This window comes from Bicyclus anynana, chromosome 22 (genome assembly GCF_947172395.1).
Source record: "Bicyclus anynana chromosome 22, ilBicAnyn1.1, whole genome shotgun sequence".
In the NCBI taxonomy this organism is placed as follows: domain Eukaryota; kingdom Metazoa; phylum Arthropoda; class Insecta; order Lepidoptera; family Nymphalidae; genus Bicyclus; species Bicyclus anynana.
This window is the reverse complement of record NC_069104.1, coordinates 472,701-492,541: the sequence shown is the minus strand read 5'-3', so window position 1 is coordinate 492,541 and position 19,841 is coordinate 472,701. Positions and strand designations below refer to the sequence as shown.

Below are 19,841 nucleotides of genomic sequence, written 5' to 3'. Positions count from 1 at the left end.
GAGCAGTAGGCAGTCAATAATTTTATTTAATAAATCCATACATACGAGTATACCTATATAAATAAACAGGTAAGCAACGAAAGTAAGTCCATTTGTCTGACCGTTATCTTTTCATGGTAAAAACGGTGAAATAATTTAGCTGAATTTTAGTAGATAAATCTATACTAATATAATAAAGCTGAAGAGTTTGTTTGTTTGTTTGTTTGTTTGATTGAACGCGCTAATCTCAGGAACTACTGGTCCGATTTGAAAAATTCTTTCAGTGTTAGATAGTCCATTTATCGATGAAGGCTATAGGCTATATATTATCCCGGTATTCCCACGGGAACGGGAACCACGCGGGTGAAACCACGCGGCATCAGCTAGTATAATTATAAAGCAAATCACAAGGTTATATCCCTGAATAATTTGCAGTTCCTAAAAAATAAATTTCACTCGAACGTCGCTGCCCTAGGGTGTCCCCTAGGTCCGTTAGTCCATTTTCATTATCAACCCATTTTCGGCTCACTGCTGAGCTCGAGTCTCCTCTCAGAATGAGAGGGGTTAGGCCTCAGTCCACCACGCTGGCCCAATGCGGATTAGCGGACTTCACACACGCTGAGAATTAATAAAAATTCTCTGGAATGCAGGTTTCCATACGTTTGAGACACGTGATATTAAATTTATTAATATACACACAACTGAAAAGTTGGAGGTGCATGCCCCGGGTCGGATTCGAACCCACACCCTCCGGAATCGGAGGCAGAGGTCATATCCACTGGGCTATCACAGCTTAGTCCATAAACTTTGTCAATTAATTTAAAGCATGATGAACGTGTCAAAGTTATATTTTTATTCCTTGGGAACAAAGTTTTCTTTTTAGACGAATCCTATAAAGGAATATAAAGTATCCTGATGACATATGTATCCGTAGAGTAGTTAATACGTGAAAGTGTGATAGACAAACTCATATTCGCCTGTATGATATTAGTGACAATACGTACCTATACATACGTAATATAGTAATGAAAGCTGAAATATCTTATCGCTTCGAAACATGGCGGTGACATATCTACAGTTTTTTTAATATATCATTGGTAACATTTTGACGGAAAACATATCATCAAACAAACTCCGCCTTGTTGATTTCCTGCCAAAATATTATTGCGAAATCAGCAGCCAATCAGCGCGCGGTATTCCGTGACCTAGATAGCGTCGACCAATGGCGTGCCTGCGCGCGCGCATGTTTTAGTTTGCTATTCATGAATTCGAGTTTTAAAATGACGATTAATTCTGTATTCGTCAACTTTATTGCGGTTTTAGATAGAGGTTTTTCTCTATAGGTTGATGATGTGTTAATTGTTGTTGATATTTTTAAACTTAGTCGACTTTGTTGTTGGTTTGTTAGAGCTGTTTGTTGATACCGGTATCATATTATTTTAAAATTTAATCGCTTCGCTGATGTTATTTAGAAAAATATCGTCTATCTATCCTAATATTATAAAGCTGAAGAGTTTGTTTTTTTGTTTGTTTGATTGAACGCGCTAATCTCAGGAACTACTGGTCCGATTGGAAAAATTCTTTCTGTGTTAGATAGCCCATTTATTGAGGAAGGCTATATATTATCCCTGTTTTCTTACGGGAACGGGAACCACACGGGTAAAACCTCGCGGCGTCAGCTAGTAACTCTATATTATCAGAGTACCTACCTAACATTTGCAGGGTATGAAGAACATGTTCTATAATGATGGCCACAGACGGCAGGACATCCGATAAAACTGATCGTGTGTTGGTCGCATAGTGCATGACATCATGCCGTTCGCGACGATATAAAGTGCCTACCTAAAGCGTACCTACATATAACATGTACACAGTCCTGAACACAGCAATGGCGGAAATAAGCAAACGGAAGTCCTTTCCTGGAAGAGATGTTATAAAAGCATAAAAGTCGCATTTAGAACCCTCGTAACTTTAATTTTAAGTTTTCAACTTTATTTATCACCATAACCACATAGAGCCGTGATAGCCCAGTGGATATGACCTCTGCCTCCGATTCCGGAGGATGTGGGTTCGAATCTTTTCAGTTGTGTGCATTTTAAGAATTTGAATATCACGTGTCTCATACGGTGAAGGAAAACATCGTGAGGAAACCTGCATACCAGAGAATTTTCTTAATTATATGCGTGTGTGAAGTCTGCCAATCCGCATTGGGCCAGCGCGGTGGACTATTGGCCTAACCCCTCTCATTCTGAGAAGAGATTCGAGCTCAGCAGTGAGCCGAATATAGGTTGATAATGATAATAACCACATAACTTGACCTCGCTAACCTCGAAAGTGCCTGTAAACTAAGCGTGCTTAAAATTCGAATTTGCGTTACAAAGGAACCACAACTGCTTGCGTTTAAAAGGAAGCATAACTTTTAGCTCCAGATATCCCTTGTCCGAATGTTCCAGCCAATTGCCGCCATTAGGGAAATCCGATAAATATGGCGCACGTCAAACCTTGTGTACAAAGGAAGTGGCGTTTTATTAAGCGGTCCATTTCATATATAATTTGGTGTGTTGCCAAGTGCCAGTCGCGCCAGGGCCGTGCCAAGCGCATGCACTTGCAAATGCTAAGGTAGTGGCCTACAAGCTGCTGGAACTGGCAGAGCTATTCTTTATGTACCTACCTACTCTAACTGGCAGAGTTATCTTATAGGTATAGGTATTAGGTTCTCTTTTTTTTTATTGAGAAAGAATACAATAAGGAACTTAAGCTAACTTATCCTAATAACTATACAAATCATGCCCACGTGGAATGGTGACAAGAATACTAGGTTCTCTAGTAGTAAATAGAAAGTAGTTTTTGAAGTAAAACTAGTTTACGCATGCTTGGAGAGTAAGTTGGTGAATGCGTTACGAATAATATAATCGAACGAGGCGAACGGACGTTTATAGGGCGAGTTAGAAGTTTTACTTCATTTGTGTGGTCTAAAACACGCGTTTTAGAAATGATAACTTTTTATGGAAGGGTATACCGCTTTCTAACGTAACGCGTTACGGCTTCACTCTGTCTGGCTTCCCTTTCTCTCACCCATACGGTAGCAGGCTTAAGTTATCACTTCTGTCGAACGTCCCGAGACGCAAACGTGTAATGTTACACTTATTATCTAGGCTTAGCAGTCCCTCGCGGTCTCACTGGCATACTTCCATTCCCATGGGTAATATAGTAATAAAATATAGCCTATATTACTGTTTGATAATGTAGCTTTCCATTAGCAAAAGCAATTTTAAAGTCGGATCAGTAATTTTGGAGTCTATTGTAAAAAACAAACAAACAAAAATTTAATCTTTGTAACATTAGTTTCCTTTGCTTACCCATTATTTTACTAAACCTTAAAATAATGGGTACGATTCCCAACAACTGGACTTATGTCGTACCCAATCGTAAAGCAGTGGCGCACAGAAGATTTATAACTAGGGCAAGCACTATACGTACAAATATTGTTCAAGGTGGTACTGAACAAAAAATAATGGTGTTTTTTCTGTGTCTGATCCAGTGCTCCTATATCTGGTATGGTATTGAGAGCTGCAGCATGCAGCATCCGGCGCTCATCTCGCGGGGCTTTGATGTTATCTCTACTTATTTATTCCTCTTGCTGTGCGCCGCTACCTGCGTCTACCGCACGCTTCACTACTTGCCAACTCTCCACTGCGTTCATATTTAATTTGAGCTTCAAGTCTTAGAAAAGTTTCCTTGAAAGGTTTTTTGTCGCAACATACTTAAAAGTTAGATACCTATTTATAATACTAGCAAAATTTTCGACGGCCTCCGTGGCGCAGTGGTATGCGCGGTGGATTTACAAGACGGAAGTCCTGGGTTCGATCCCCTGCTGGGCCGATTGAGGTTTTCTTAATTGGTCCAGGTCTGGCTGGTGGGAAGCTTCGGCCGTGGCTAGTTACCACCCTACCGACAAAGACGTACCGCCAAGCAATTTAGCGTTCCGGTACGATGTCGTGTAGAAACTGAAAGTGGTATGGATTTTCTTCCTCCTCCTAACAAGTTATCCCGCTTCCATCTTAGACTGAATCATCACTTACCATCAGGTGTGATTGTAGTCAAGGTATACCTTGTAAAGAATAAAAAAAAAAACATCTGCGACTTTTCCCGCCCTTCAGTAAGTACGTTTATGTTACGAAGGGTTGGTTTTTCCGACATGTCCAACAATAATCGTCATATTTCAATCGATTTACACTATTCTTTGACAAACTATATGCGTAAACCTTTCTTATGAATAATTCTATCTATTGGTGAAAACCGCATGCAAATCCGTTCAGTAGTAGTAGTTCAGTGACTTTGCTAATTATTTAGCTAAATTGTTTTTAATATTAAAATGACTAAAACTCATGTGAATTTGTCGAAATATCCCTAACTAAAGTATCCCCTAAGCTACTCTACGCCAAGAGTTGGGTGATACCTATAGGTGGTAGGTACTGGCATTACAACCTCGTGCTTCGAAGAGCACGGTGAGCCATCAATCATCATTCCGGTCATTCACATCTGTTATTGGTTGTTACCTCTGCCTTCAATTCGATATGCATTTTACGAAATGAAATATCACTTGTCTCAAACGGTGAAGGAAAGTCATCGTGAGGAAACCTGCGTCCCTGAGAATTTTCTTAATTCTCTAAGTGTGTGAAGTCTGCCAATCCGCATTGGGCCAGCGTGCGGGCTGCGGTGGATTAAGGCCTAACCCTTCTCATTCTGAGAGTAGACTCGTGCTCAACAGTGAACCGATTATGGGTTGTGAATGATGACGATGATGATACTTACCTATGGTAGGAACATAGGCTGGAACTTTCAACCTTTCTAAATTGAGGAATATCTGACTGTGACAGGTCTACAATAAAATAAATAGATATGAAATGGCGGCCCCACTTCGATTGAGCTAAAGCATGTTCGTACCTGTCTAAATGGCGAGCTGTTTATTTGCCAAGTTCTCAAGTAGACGTAAAAGCACTCCACCTAACAAATGGAGCGGAATTAATAAATTATGTTCTACCCACTGTCTGCTCACATCAAAGCTACTTCAAGGGTATACAACATGCGATTTAACCAGCTCTCTTATGCGGTGTATTGATAGCTTTGCAAATAGGAAGTCCTGGATTCAAAACCCAGTAGGAACGGGATAATTTGTTGCAACGACGATTGTGATAAGATTTCTCATAAATGTCGGTGAGAATATAAGAAATACACTTTGTATTTAAACGGTTGTTTATACGAGTATACTTGTACCTGACACTTATAATTGGAACACCTTCAAAACAAGAGTGAATAGGCATCTTTTAGGTAAGCGCGTTCTAACTTAGACCGCATTAATGCTTACCATCAATAAATGCTTACCATCATAAATGCTTATCATTATTTTCCTGATCATTTGTGCATATTTCTGAAAGCGAGCAGAAATATGCACAAATGCTCGGGAAAATAATGATAAGAAAGGAAGAAAAGGAAAAAGAGGAGAAAAAGAAAAGGGAAATACCCTAGAGGCAGTTAGCATAATGTAATGCCATGCAGTTCCGTGCTAACTCTGACGATAATACAAAAAAAGAATGCTTACCATCAGGCTTAATTTGTAGTCAAGCGCTGAGTTGCTTAAAAAAAAACCTACTTAGATTTCGTAAACGGTTCTGTATTATGTACCTACCTACCCTTGAATCCTGGTATCTCCCAAAGCTACAACGGTTCAAACTCTTCATTGTCTACCGTAGTTACTATGGTATGAGCATGAGCTCACAAACATTCAGACTCAGATGATAAAGATCTGAAGTCTGGTTTCAGCTTTCAAATGAGGATGATCTAACTATCACACGCTCTTAATCTATAGGAAAAGATTGCCACAGTTACTAAATTGTGTCATCATCATCATCAGTATCAACCCAATGAGAGGGGTTAGGCCAATAGTCCACCACGCTGGCCCAATGCGGATTGGTGGACTTCACACACGCAGAGAATTAAGAAAATTCTCTAGTATGCAGGTTTCCTCACAATGTTTTTCCTTTACCGTTTGAGACACGTGATATTTAATTTCTTAAAATGCACACAACTAAAAAGTTGGAGGTGCATGTCCTAGACTAGATTCGAACCCAGACCCTCCGAAATCCGAGGCAGAGGTTATATCCACTAGTCTATCACGGCACTAAATTGTGTATCTAAGTACTTATAATATTACCGTGCCACAGTCGTACTACGGCGTATAACCTAATATGAAAGTAATAATTACGAGACACGAGTAAGGATTAAGGCTTACTGTTCGAAAAATCGCACGAAATACGCAATATTCATTTTAATTTTCAGAATATTATTGAGTGTGAAGGATTCCTATAAAGCAATTTACTCGTAATCCTAAATATTTTTCTTCGACTGCAAGAAGGGTTATGTTTTTCGCGCGAACCTTTTTTTTTGACTTTCCTAAATAACAACTTATCGTAGCTACTTACGAGTGTACGATAAGTTGTTATTTAACTCTGAATACTTACTTATTTAAAAAATATCACCTACACAAGATACAAGATATACAAAAAGTATTGGAATGGCAATTAATAAAATTTAAAAAAATTATGGTCTTCTGATTATACACTCGTGTCGGGGCGGGTCCCCGGTGACAGCGAATTCCCTACCAAGGGTTTTTCAGACAGATAAGAGTACCTACGTCGTCTGCCATTAATGTATTTTTCGAATATCGCCAGAAGCGTTTAGCGGCCACGTGCGCTTATAACATGCTTTGCTAATTAGCAAAACCTGTTCCTACCACATACTGCATACACATACTCGTTACATTGTAGGTATACGCTATGTTAAATACACTGTACCTAATGTGAGGGGTCAAACAAATACAATATCTGTACTTTCAGTCCATTTTACAAATAAACATAGATCATGTCTCAATCCTGTAGGGGCAGAAAACACGTCCTTTCATTTGCTAAGACCCTTATATATTTTTTTTTCTACATTTTTCATTAATCCTTTCATACAAGTTCGTCGGCTTACGATATGTTTGAACTTGCATTGAACATTGAGAATATTCTGTAATTTTTTTGTCTTTCCAAAAACCAATTCGCACTTCATTTTGTTATTATCATCCAATTAGAAGTGTCACACATCTAATTTATAAAGTACTTACATTTAAAGTGCTTGTTATTACTGTTACCTACACACTTGATGGAATGTACAGGTGAAATTATATATATTTTTTTCTTTTTTTGTGTCGCTGGTTGTGTTTACATATCCCGGGCTTACGTCCGTGTATGAGAATCTTTGGGTTTTGCAGCCTAGCTTCATGAAGCTGTAACTTCAACTGAAAGCACAGCCTTCAGATTGGAAGCAATATGCTAGTACTTCCTCGGACAATCTCAGTCCCAAAAAGCTCTACCACTAATCATTTTTTTTCTTTATAAGTTAGCGCTTTACTACAATCTCACCTACTGGTAAGTGATGATGCAGTCTAAGATGAAAGTGGACTAACTTGTTAGACGTAAGATTTAAAATTCACACCCCTTTCGGTGTCTACACGACATCGTACCGGAACGCTTAATCACTTGATGGTACTAGCCACGGCCGAAGCCTCCCACCTGTCAAACCACTCAGCCAGTCCAGCGTTAGTTAACATAATCACAATAATATGAAGCTGCTGCTAAGCCTCTTAAGGCGCTCGTGTCAGCCCGTAATCCATTGATCTGACGCTAATACACCGCGGATGTAATTACTTGCTCTACTGTATTACTGCGATTATTGTGTATTGAATATAACTCGTGCCATGCGAAAAGATCACTGAGGGTTGAGACCGCACCACAACATACCTGGAGACGAGATAATAGAAAAAAGAGAGGCAAATATCGCAAAATAGTGGTGCAATCGAAAATATAGATCTCTTTCGTTGCGTTGGGACGATATTTCAACTCCTCCGGTATTGGTCGACAATGTCTTTTACTCTTCACAAGCTAGCCGTAGACGTATGCTACTAGCATATTATTTATGTAAGTAATATCGATAACTACAACCATAATCATTATTAGTACTCCCACCACCACGCATTGGAGTTATGAATCTAAGATCCGTCTTCTGTATACCTTTTATAGTATAGGCCTTTATGAGAGTATTGTAATATATTTAAAAGTACATTAGACAAAGTCTCCTACCTATAATACCTACCTGTAATAACTTGATTTGATTTGAAATATTATAAAGCTCCAACGATTTTTGACTTGTGTATATTTATGTTTGTATATTAGCTCATAGCGGTTAGACCGATTTGGTTAGTGCGGTTGGAACAACAAACATTATCTAATTAAAGCTATTCTGGATCAAAATCATTCTAGTAAAATTATAAACGAGTGGGGGTTAATCAGAATTTTTAATTTTACTTTGTTAAGTTATGCTGTGCTGTTTTGTTATGTTATGCTGGACGATCGTAAATTTGTACGCGTGGAATTCGGTTTTCTTCGGATAATTTATGAACACAGTCCAATCTTAATAATTAAAGCTACTAATTTAATACCTGACATAAAGATTTTATATATTGATTAAATCACACGACTATATTATAATTACTACTCTTCCAACTATGTGCCCTGACTCGCAAAGCTGAAATGCAATACATTTCAGCTTTGCGAGTCTGAGCTATGTCGCTGTCTCGATCAAGCAGAAATATATAGCTCGCTTCATCGCCCGCTAAATGACTCTGAGCCCTCATATTAGGCCCATAGTTAGCGACCAAGTCTTAGATCCATAGGACCATAGGTCATCACTGGCAATACGCACTGTTCGAACTCTGCAAATCAAAGAATCTGAAAACACTTAATGTTCATATTAAATGACACGGCTTATAATATATTATTATGTAATGCAGTGTTCAAGATATGTCAAAGTTGATTGCTGGGCTATGACCTCGTCACAAGAGCGACAGTTGAAGCGATAAGCGAATTTTATATTGTAATTCTTCATTGATCCAAAAAACCATTATGGTTAATATGTTTTATTAGCTGACGCCGCGCGGTTTCACCCGCGTGGTTCCCGTTCCCGTAGGAATACGGGGATAATATATAGCCTATAGCCTTGCTCGATAAATGGGCATCTAACACTGAAAGAATTTTTCAAATCCGACCAGTAGTTCCTGAGATTAGCGCGTTCGAGTAGACAAACAAACTCTTCAACTTTATAATATTAGTATAGATTTTAGTTTAATCTAGAAAACCTATAATATGTGGCATAGTGTACCTACATATAATTTAATAACTATAAAGACCTACTATACTCGTAAATCATGCAATATCAGCCTACTTAAACGACCCTCTACAGGGCCAAGCTGCTAACAGGCGATGAACACACCACGCTGTTCTGAAGCGGTTTGGTGGGCTAATGAATGGTAATGGCTAATGTAAGGTATGAATGATCATAATCAGATATCAATGACGGGGAAGGACAGTTTAACGAGCGTTTCGAGGCGCCACCAACTTACAAACCCTGGACTGATTGAGAACTTCCAGCAAAAACAAAAGCTCCTATAGAAATATTATAAGGATTATTTCATACCCCACCCGAAAATCTAACCCATCAACTCGAGATCCGAAACCATATAGGCTTACCACTGGACTAATAACAAAAGTACAGGTTCGGTAGGCATTTCTGCTGTGATTTGTGAGTAACATGCCAAAGGTCTGACCCTCGCAGCTCGTGTAACATGTTGTAGCAGCTAATACATGCAGGCTACACAATGTAATCAGCGGCGACACATAATTGTCATCGTAATTAACTCTCGGCCGCGTATAGCTTGTCGAACGGTAAGCCTTTGATCGCGCCGCGTGACGTCACCGGTTAACCGTGTTTACTTGCAGTACCACCGCCTAATCATAATCTAAACCAGCTGTCTAAATCAAGGCCTTCTCATTTATGTACCCCGCAATTTTTTTTTTATTTAATGTCAAATTAGTCCTTGCCTTGCCTAACTATGAAGAGGTACAATTATATTCTACCCATAACTTTGACGGTTTCTACGCGGCATCGCTCGAGAATGCCAGAATGCTAAGTCGCTTGGTGGTACGTCTTTGCCGGTAGGGTGGTAACTAGCCGACGGCCAAAGCCTATCGCCAGAGAGACCTTATATTAATTTCTACAAAAAAAAAACGCGCACAGTGTCAAAGTAGGTACCAGGGTAACAGAGAGTTAAAGAAAGATATAGAATAGACTATACATGTAGCTCCAATTTCGAACACATTATTATGCTTATTTAAAGAATATCTTAGCTATGACACTTACCTACTTACATCTATATATAACAAAGGTAATTATAAAAGAAGTATCAATAAAATCAAAATTGTTCGACATCGACCCCTGTAGGATCCATGAACAGTAGAGTATCACATCTGCGCATTAAGCTTCATTAAAGTGAATATTTTCAACAAGATATGAATAATAACTCGCTCTGTTGCGGAGTGCGGAGTGCGGAGTGCGGAGGGTAATCCGTCTGTTTAACTGCGCCCGTAATAACGTTTCAGCGATCAAACGCGCGACATACAGCCGCTGGAAGAGACAACACTGTACTCATCCCACTTCTGATAATTTCTGAAGAAAACAAAAAAAAATATCTATAAAGAACGGCTCTCTAAGCCGAGGCCCGAGTCTCACAGGAAACGCACTCAGAGAGTTGTTCCCTTTCTCTTCTTTAGCCTTCGGATCCAATCAGATGATGCTTCTGCGATCGCTCAAAACCCCTGCTATCCCATTATGGAGGCTTTGGCACTCACACAATCAGAAAAACAATCTTTAATAAAAAAGAGGTAAAATTAAGTGGCATTGTACGAATAATCAACTGAATCGTTTTTGAAAATTCTTTGAAGCCACGTTATTTGTGAGTGTCATAAGCTATAATTTAACAGGATCGGGAACTACGCGGGTCAAAACGCTTGTAAAATATTACTCAAATTCAAAATGCATTTATTCGAATAGGTTCAGTTTACAAGCACTTTTAAAACGTCAGATCTATTCGTTTGTAGTGACGAATAATTCTACTACCATCGATTCAGATGGCAGGAATATGTAATTAATACCGCTGGACTAACGTAGACTAATTATTTTTATTTTTGTTTATTGAATATTATAGTCTTCAGAAAATATCATCATTCAGAATATATAATTATGAGTTTTTGTTAAAACATAGACTTCTCTAGTTTGTTTGTAGTTTGGCTAAAAACATAGACTTCTCTACCGTGCTAAGTCATAGTATGTTGTTCGCGATTGTTGCTTCAAGTCGAGCTGTCATGCCAGCAGTGCTGCAGGCACGTGACCATAACGGACCGTTGGTGGCTAGTTTAATAAACATAGTGTGTCGTGTCGTGTCACATCCAGCAGCCATAGAGCGGTGGCGCATTATATTCAGCAGAGCATTATTTCAGCTCATTAGTCGCGCCGTTAATAGGCATTACATGTGAATACCAATTTAAATTATCGATGATTTACCGCTGTTCAAACTATTATTTTTGGTACACTAATATTATATTCGCATTACTATACGATATTTTGTGTTTTGACGGTTCGGTCAATTGATATTGTTCGGCTTATTCGAATAATATCACAGACACAGTAATGCGAATCAGGTATGAAACGTTTCGGCTCTATTGTGAAGTTATGGAATGACCTTCTAGCTTCCGTTTTCTCAACCTACAAAGTGGGTACTTATAGTTATTTTTGTCTTTATGTTCCGACCTATAGAGGTTAGGTTTTCAATAAATTACAGACACATAAGTTTATTTTTGCCTATATACATTAACGTAAATCATTTAATCATCTTGTGATTCATATATTACTTAGGTGCCTATAACACCAAAGTTTGTTACCTTATACGGAATACTATTTTTTTCGAAGGTTTCCCTTTGTTCTATTATGACAGTTCGTTTCACACTTGAAAGTTTGCCGCGATTCACGATAATAGTACATATTATGAACGTCATAAGGCAACTGTCACCGTACTCATGCTATCTGAAAAACACTTTAAGTATATGTTGGTATGGTGGTATATAACAGTAAGACATTCTGATCACTATGAAGTTCAGCATACACGTCAAAGGTAGATATATAGTAAAACAAAGGGAAACCTTCGAATAAAAATAGTATTCCCAAGGAATAGAAAAATAATTTCAGAAGGCCGTCCACTATACATAAAGATTATCAAGAACTGTATAACAGCAAGCCAAACCGCGGGCTTAAGCTAGTCTTAATAAGAAAACACTCAATTTCTTAGCTCTTGAGCCTTTCTATATAATCCAATAATTTTTATGTCAGCCAAAAAGTAACACCTTTATATCCCGACATAAAAGAAAACTAAACAATGAAGATTTAACCACCTTTATTGTAACAAGTCTCAACAATCGCTCCCTGTCACTCTGCAAGGATTAGCGTGCGAGAGACAAGGACGGGCTACATCGATTGGGCCCTCTTGACGCCAAGTCGGTCTTCAATGAATAATTGTTAGATTAACGAGCCTTTAGTCATCGACTCCGATCGGAATGGAGATAAGCTTAGTGATGGGACATTTTATATCGATAAGCTTTCATCGATGTGACGATTTTTCAGACGAATGTTTATTTGTGACTTAACTAAAACTATTTCGTAAAGATTAAACTGCCTTCCGAATCTTTAGTAGAAATTCAACAAACTTGAGGTTTCAAAAATGCTTGTAGACACTATCGTAACGTGAAATAAGTGAATTTGAATTAAACTATCTTAAGTATTCATTACATTATCTTAAGTAAACTATTATTAAAATAATTTTGATTTAGAATTATTAATTATTATTTTGTGAACCAAACTGTCGCATGATTTGATCATAGATAAGTATTTGAAAAGCATTTCACACAGCCGCAAGATGTTGTATGTTGATAGATGTCTCGTTGTTTTAATACAAGATATACAGAATAAAAATATACCAAAACAATTAATATAACTATTAATAATTCATATTAAGTTTTAAAAACATATTTAGGTACCTATAAGGTAAAGATATAATTAGAAGCGTTTATTATTATAATTAACACAGCTGTTACGGAGGTTTTATAAGAAAGATCTATAAACAAGTAGGACTAAATAGGTACTGGTAAACAGCGTAGTTTGTTGTTGTTTTGTTAGTTACGCCACAGAAAACATATTTACAAGTAGATTATTTTTGAGCGTATTTTTTTATCTGATATTAAATCATATTAAAAATGACGATATTTATATTTTATGACATTACACAAGTGCTTGTAATCTAAGTCTAAACTGTAATTGAAATAAATGAATTTTGACTTTGACTTATCGATATCCATCTATTTCCCATGCCTGTGAGCTAATATTTAGTGTAGCTGACCCATCCATCGTGTTCGGATAACGTTGAGGCAGACGCTTGAGATATTCTTGCATATCTAATGATTGGAAATTAATTAGTTTGAAGCGACGTTGGGAGTACACCAAATCCTAATGCCGCTACAGTATATTTTTGTGATTAGTATAGTTATTATCCGGATTAAAAGGTTTGATCTTACTAATTTTGTACTCGTAAACGCGAAAGTTCGTATGGATGTTTGTTACTCTTTATCGACGCAACTTTTGAACCGAATTGGCTGAAATTTTAAAGGAAGATAAATAATACCATGAATTACTTTTAATCCCGGAAAAATCAATTTTTCCTACGGGATTTGTGAAAAACTGAATTCCACGCGGATGGAGTTGATGAGCTGAGTATATGAGTCTTTAGTCCTGACATCCCCGTGACCGCAGTTAGAATCCGAGTACGGATGACTTAATAAATCAAGAAAATCGTTTTCGCCAACGAAGATACTGTGCAAATATTGGTTGTTACAGAAGAAACGTTGTCTATTGTTTTGTTATTGTCCAAATTGTAAAGGCCATTTTAGGGCATCTATCTCTATAGGAAGCATTGAAGTCGGGAGTGTATGTTGATGATCTTTTCTTATGACCTAATAAATAAATAAATACATCTACTTCCGGTGACAGATAGTGACGCGCCGTGACGCATGATGGCGCACTTCCGGGTAATTGGCTCGCAAATTAATCCGCTAACATGTGACATGTGACCTGCTGCGGTCAGAGGCTACAGCGGTAGGGGGGACTAGTTTTTGTGTTATAAAGGACTGTCCGCGTACAACATACATTTTTACGTATTTTCAAACTTGTTTTAGCATTCAAAACGTGAATGTGGAAATTACCTTACAAGACGCTCTAAAAACTAATTTCATTTAGATATAACGCCAGTAGGTAGTCGGTATTTGTTTCTGAATTACTTTTATGGGTAACACTAACGCTAAATAAAAATTGACAAAAACTTGAACCATATATACCTGGCAAATGTATATTATTTTGTAATTATTAGCGCAAAAAATGTTTTACATCAAAAATGAATCTCGGCTAACAAATGGGGGTGAAAACGAACGAACGAAATGATAATATTTTCTCAAATTGATGTGGCTTTAAAAGTTCAAGTTTAAATGAATTAAAACCTCAAATATATTTTTTTCATACAATCAGGTAGATGTATCTGCATTTTTAATTCAATATCAAAGCTAGTGTAGCAGACATTATTGCGGCTTTCTTTACAGACTGAAGTTATCAAGTGTGTTTGGAATGTGTAATTATTCTGAGCACAATACATTTCTTTATGTTTAGTTTACGTCATTGCTACTTTCAATAATGCAAAAAAATAACCAATATAATTATGGTTAAAAAGCATTACTTTACACAAAAATACTCTTACATTACTAAATATGACAGGACTGTCTCGCATAACACAATTGCATGGTCACACTCAATACACCTTCAAATTACAACACAATGCAATCCACTTGGTCGCAAACACGAAGATAATTATTATTGATTGCGCATTAGCGCTGTGTAAGAGCGAGACGGCGCATGTTTGTGCGGGGAGGAAGCGGGAGGGGAGATACAATGGTTGTGTGCAACATGTCAAAGCCGCGCTAATTGTATCGGTGCGTTATAGTGATGGACATTAATTGTTATCGATGAAAATGATTGATGATCATCTGTTATATACGCAGTATTGGAAAAAAAACGGAATGAAACTAATTAAAGAAAATTGGAAATAGGATAAACAATGTCGTACAAGAAATTCTGAAAAACTGTTTAGGTTTTTTCATTATGTTATGTTATTATTTTGTTCTTGCACGAAATATCTTTATAAATTAAAATATATTCTAAATACATATGTCAGAATGTAATTTTATTCCAAAAAAGAATAACGATACTTTTAATTTTAATTTTGTGATAAGCTTAATCAAGTAAAGAACACCTCCGTGCGGTCGATGAGTATATTCAACCTCCCGGTCCGGTCATTATCATGAATATTAGACAGTGATCGTTACAGAGCCAAACATATCACCCTAAAACAGCAAATTTTCATGCAACATAATGCTGTTATGTTGTATACAAAAAAATAACAACAGTAAATAATCACTACTTTTATAAGGCAAGCTTTCCATCGATAGAATTTAATTTGGTTTTGTTGGACATCACTAGTCACTATAGGAATCGATCATTCGTACATTGATACATTGAAATACACATATTGTTGACATACATACAAATGTTTGTCGGTATTACTAATTAAGGTTTTATGTTTTACAAAATTATAACAAAACACATTCGGTATTACTAGCCTACATAATTCATGCGTTTGATGTTCATTATTTTAATTTGAATAAGTATAAAGTAATGTTTATAAACCTATTTCTAACAGTAAAATTTCTATATTCCAGGTAAAAATATGGTTCCAAAACAGAAGAACAAAATGGAAGAAGAAGGACAATTTATCAAACGCAGAAGTAGCAGAAATAAAACAGCAAAACAAGCCAAACGCAGAAGAGAAGACTGAGGAAGTACAAGACCCGCTGGCCCTGGACATGTCCAAGAAAACGTGCAATAAAATACTTAGTGAAAAATTAAGAAACACTCCACAAAAAGTGCCCCTACCACAGATACCAAAACCTAGGAAAGTAGAGAAGGGGGTCGTTCTAGAATCGATATGCGACTCGAATGATATAGAAAGTAGGATATCGATTACGAAGATAACGAATAAACTATCGAGTACAGATCTCTCGGAAGCTGTGTCGGTGAAGAGTTTCACTCCCGAAGAGGTGAAAGAGAAGTATGACTCCAGAGAGGTGGAAATGTAAAATTTAACTTATTTTTTGTTAATTATATTGTACGATGGTCTGGGGGCCTGGCGTGTATTTTTTAAAAGAGATAGCAAAGGTTTTTAACAAAAGGCGAAAGTGAAAGATTATTACACCTTCACATTACACCGCAACTGTAGGACTGATTTGGCTGAGGAATAGACCCTTTAGCTTTAGATTTAGACCCTGAATTAAACAAATGCTACTTTTTACATCGAAAAAATCCACGGTTCCTGAGTTGTGAAAACAAAAGTACAAGCGAACGGAGTCATAAGCGACCTCTTAGTTTAATATAATATAATTTGCCCGTTGTATAGACTAACTATAAATTTAGGCTTTTTCGTTTTTTTTCTCTTCAAAAAAAGTAAAAAGTCAATTTAGCCCATAACCTTACACTAAACTTGCACCGCTTCGTCTCGAGCGTTGTACTGCTCTATGAATTTATACGGATCAACTCGCTCGCAAGCTATCACGAAGGAAGCAAGTCGGTTGCCGAGTGGCAATGACGAGCTATGACCTCCACAACTCTGATGATAGATCATAACTACAAATATGGAATACATGTTACGCCCCCTGGAACGATCTCTGATAGGTTACTTTTGTAAGCGTGAGTGTGATTGCAAATGTTACTGTAAAGCTGTGTGTCAACCGCCTAACAAAGTTCCGGAAAAAACGAAGTTTCCCTTTGCAATTAATACCTTGGCATGGAATATCCTTTAGGTTTATTTTTTGCATCTTTGCTTAGTACAAGCTACTGTTGGCCTACAATGAAAAATAATTGTCGGCGGTGGACATAGAGCTTTAAAAGAACTCAATTAAACTACACAATTGTATAAATACTTTTGCATATTATCATAATTTTCATTATGCACTTTGTTTATAAATTGATTCATTTTAATACCTACTAAAATGTAAAACTACATGAGATGTATACGAGTATAATATACTTTTTTTCTTCTTAGATAGATTAAAGTAATCTATGGGTAACCAATGAATATTCATTAGTTACCCAAAGATAAAAACTCAAAGGCAAAAGATAGTCGAACACAAAACTAGGTTTTGAAATAATTTACCTTGACAAACTAAACCTTTTTTTTGAGGATTTCATTGATGAGAAAAGAAATATACTGAGTATCTATATATGTATGCTATTTTTCCCTAGTAGATATTTGTACCCGTACCGGTCTATGAAACGAAAGAACTATTTCTTGCGTACATTTATATACACAAACCCAAAAAAGTAGGTTAAAAAAATTACCAGATAAAAATAATCAAGATACTTACAACTCAATATGCCACAGCAAACATGCGACAATTTGTCTTGAAGAATTAATTACTATAACTGCTTATTTTTTACTAATAATAATATATGTATACCTACAGGTACATAGTACGGCAGTATTTTGGAAATCGATTATTTGACCCAGCGTGGTCATCAAAAGGCTTACTCTTATGTTGGGTAAGAAGTGGCGCCAACTTATGAGAAATAAATTAAATCTTTTTTTATTATGTTATACAACATAACCTTCAATAGTGTGCAAATATTACCAGTTTATGTACCTTCTGTATATATTTTTAAGTTGATCTTCAAAAATAATATAAGTACGAAGATTCCCAGCTAAGATACCTTCTCTATGTTTTTCTTACATAGTGCCAAAGCTATACGCAGGCTCTTCTCATTTAAAGTTGCAAAGTCCTTTCAACATACTGTTATAATAAGTAAATAATAATTAGACATTATATTTGTCGTTAAGACTCAGACAAATAACTAAAATACCAACGTAATAGTATTTTCAGATTCAGAATAGTATATTAAGATCATACAATACACTCATTAAACAGATAAGTCTATAATATTTACGTTGCTTTTTAGTTTGTCAAATTAAAAAGCTTCATTTTTGTGCAATACTATTTTTATGTGTGAAACTAGCAGATTTTTTTAATATTTTTATTGCCATAGGAGCCAATAAAGCTGTACTAGCACAAAGAGACTCATAGAGCTGTATAAGGGTTATATAAACTATAGCCTCTATATAACTTTAGGCTTTCGTATCTCTCTCATTGGTAGCTCTGCTAGTAGATGTTACGATATTTTTGTGTGATTTAAAATAACTTCGACAGCAATGTATATAATAATATATAATAATTTTATTATAACGTCAGTCTGTGTTGACTTCAATAGTAATAATATTTTTTACTTTGTATATAGTTTAGTTGTAACATTAGCGCTTTGATTTTCTATGCCATTATCGTACCTAATAAGCCATGTCAATTGTGACATATCTTTAAATATAAGGATTTATAGTCCAATATAATGTCATAGTGAATTAATGCGTTGTTTTATTTTGTTAGTGATTTTACGAACATTGTTTAAGCACAACTTTCTTTAATTATTTACTCGAATTGTGTATCATTTTATTTATTAATTAATTTGGTCTGTCATCCAATTAGCACAAAAAATAAACTCCTCTATTAGAGTATGTGGCTATAACTCATACTGCACTGTTTTGTCGCATTAGTGCAAATTTTGTTTTTACAACAAAAGCGTTAAAGTTTCCTGACTAATGTAGATCCCAGTTAAAAAACGGCATTGTATTTAGCTTTTATTTAAAGTATTATTAGATACATATGTTCATAATTGTAACGTTTTTGTGCTAATTGGTCTACCAATTATAAATATTTCATATGTCTGATCTTCATACAAAAACAATATCAATAGAGTAAACGTTACCTTACTGCTAGAAGACGACTTTTGAATGTAAGAATCCATAATGTGGCGCGACAAAATACTCATCTTTAAATAATATTAATTAATTAAAAAAAACGGCTAAAATCATGTGATACAACGTCGTTTCGAAAACCATACGAGGCCCTTCGTCACTTCAGGAACCTTTTACATTGTTTTATGTAATGTAAACTTCATTTCTTTTAGCTATTAAAATGTACATAAAATGTCTTATAATATGATGGTGAGCATCGATATCCTTCGCTATCTAAGCTCGCCCGAATTCAACATATTCAACCTACACATTGCATTTGTATAGGTACTTTATAAGTTTGTGGAATGGTTTAAGAAAATATTATTTGTCTTGCATACTTCCGATTAGTTCTTTAAAGTATACAAATCAGTGTTATTTATATTTAAAAAAAAAATATTCGCATTAAGATTTTTTTTTAAAAGTCACATTAAGACATTTTTGTCGCACGACAGTCTTTAGTCTGGTGTGGCCAAAAGCTGCAGTAAGGTGACGACTATATCAAATAAGAATAATTTTGCTTCCTATAGAAATAAGACAAAAATTGTAAATTATTTATTGAACTGCTGAAAGTAGGAGATTTCGGAGAGTGATTAAGATTGTAGCTTAGTGTTAGAGAAAACGGATTGAAAAATACAATAGTTTTTCATATTTTCTGTGTTTTATTTGTGTACTGCTTTGATTGATGTTGAACACAGTTAATTATTTATTTATTAATTATTAAACAACAGCCTAGTTGGCCCAGTGGTAAGCCCATAGGGTTTTGGATCATAAAGCCCTGGATTCGAGTTCTGGGTCGAGCTATGAAATACTGAGCTTATCTTCCTTTTTCATATTCTAAGAAATTTTCACCCAAGAGTTGGGAAATTGGTGATAACACACCTTA

At 36.2% G+C, this 19,841-nt stretch overlaps 1 protein-coding gene across 1 annotated transcript in view; it reads left to right on the top strand.

Moving 5' to 3' along the window:
- The window catches only part of LOC112043835 (homeobox protein 10), a 75,783-nt gene extending 56,183 nt beyond the window's left edge, over positions 1–19,600 (top strand). The window contains exon 4 of the mRNA XM_024079453.2: positions 15,783–19,600. Coding sequence (XP_023935221.2) covers positions 15,783–16,199 — 417 coding nt within the window. The 3' untranslated portion in view covers positions 16,200–19,600. The remainder of the gene's footprint in view (positions 1–15,782) is intronic.
- The last annotated feature ends 241 nt before the right edge of the window (positions 19,601–19,841 follow it).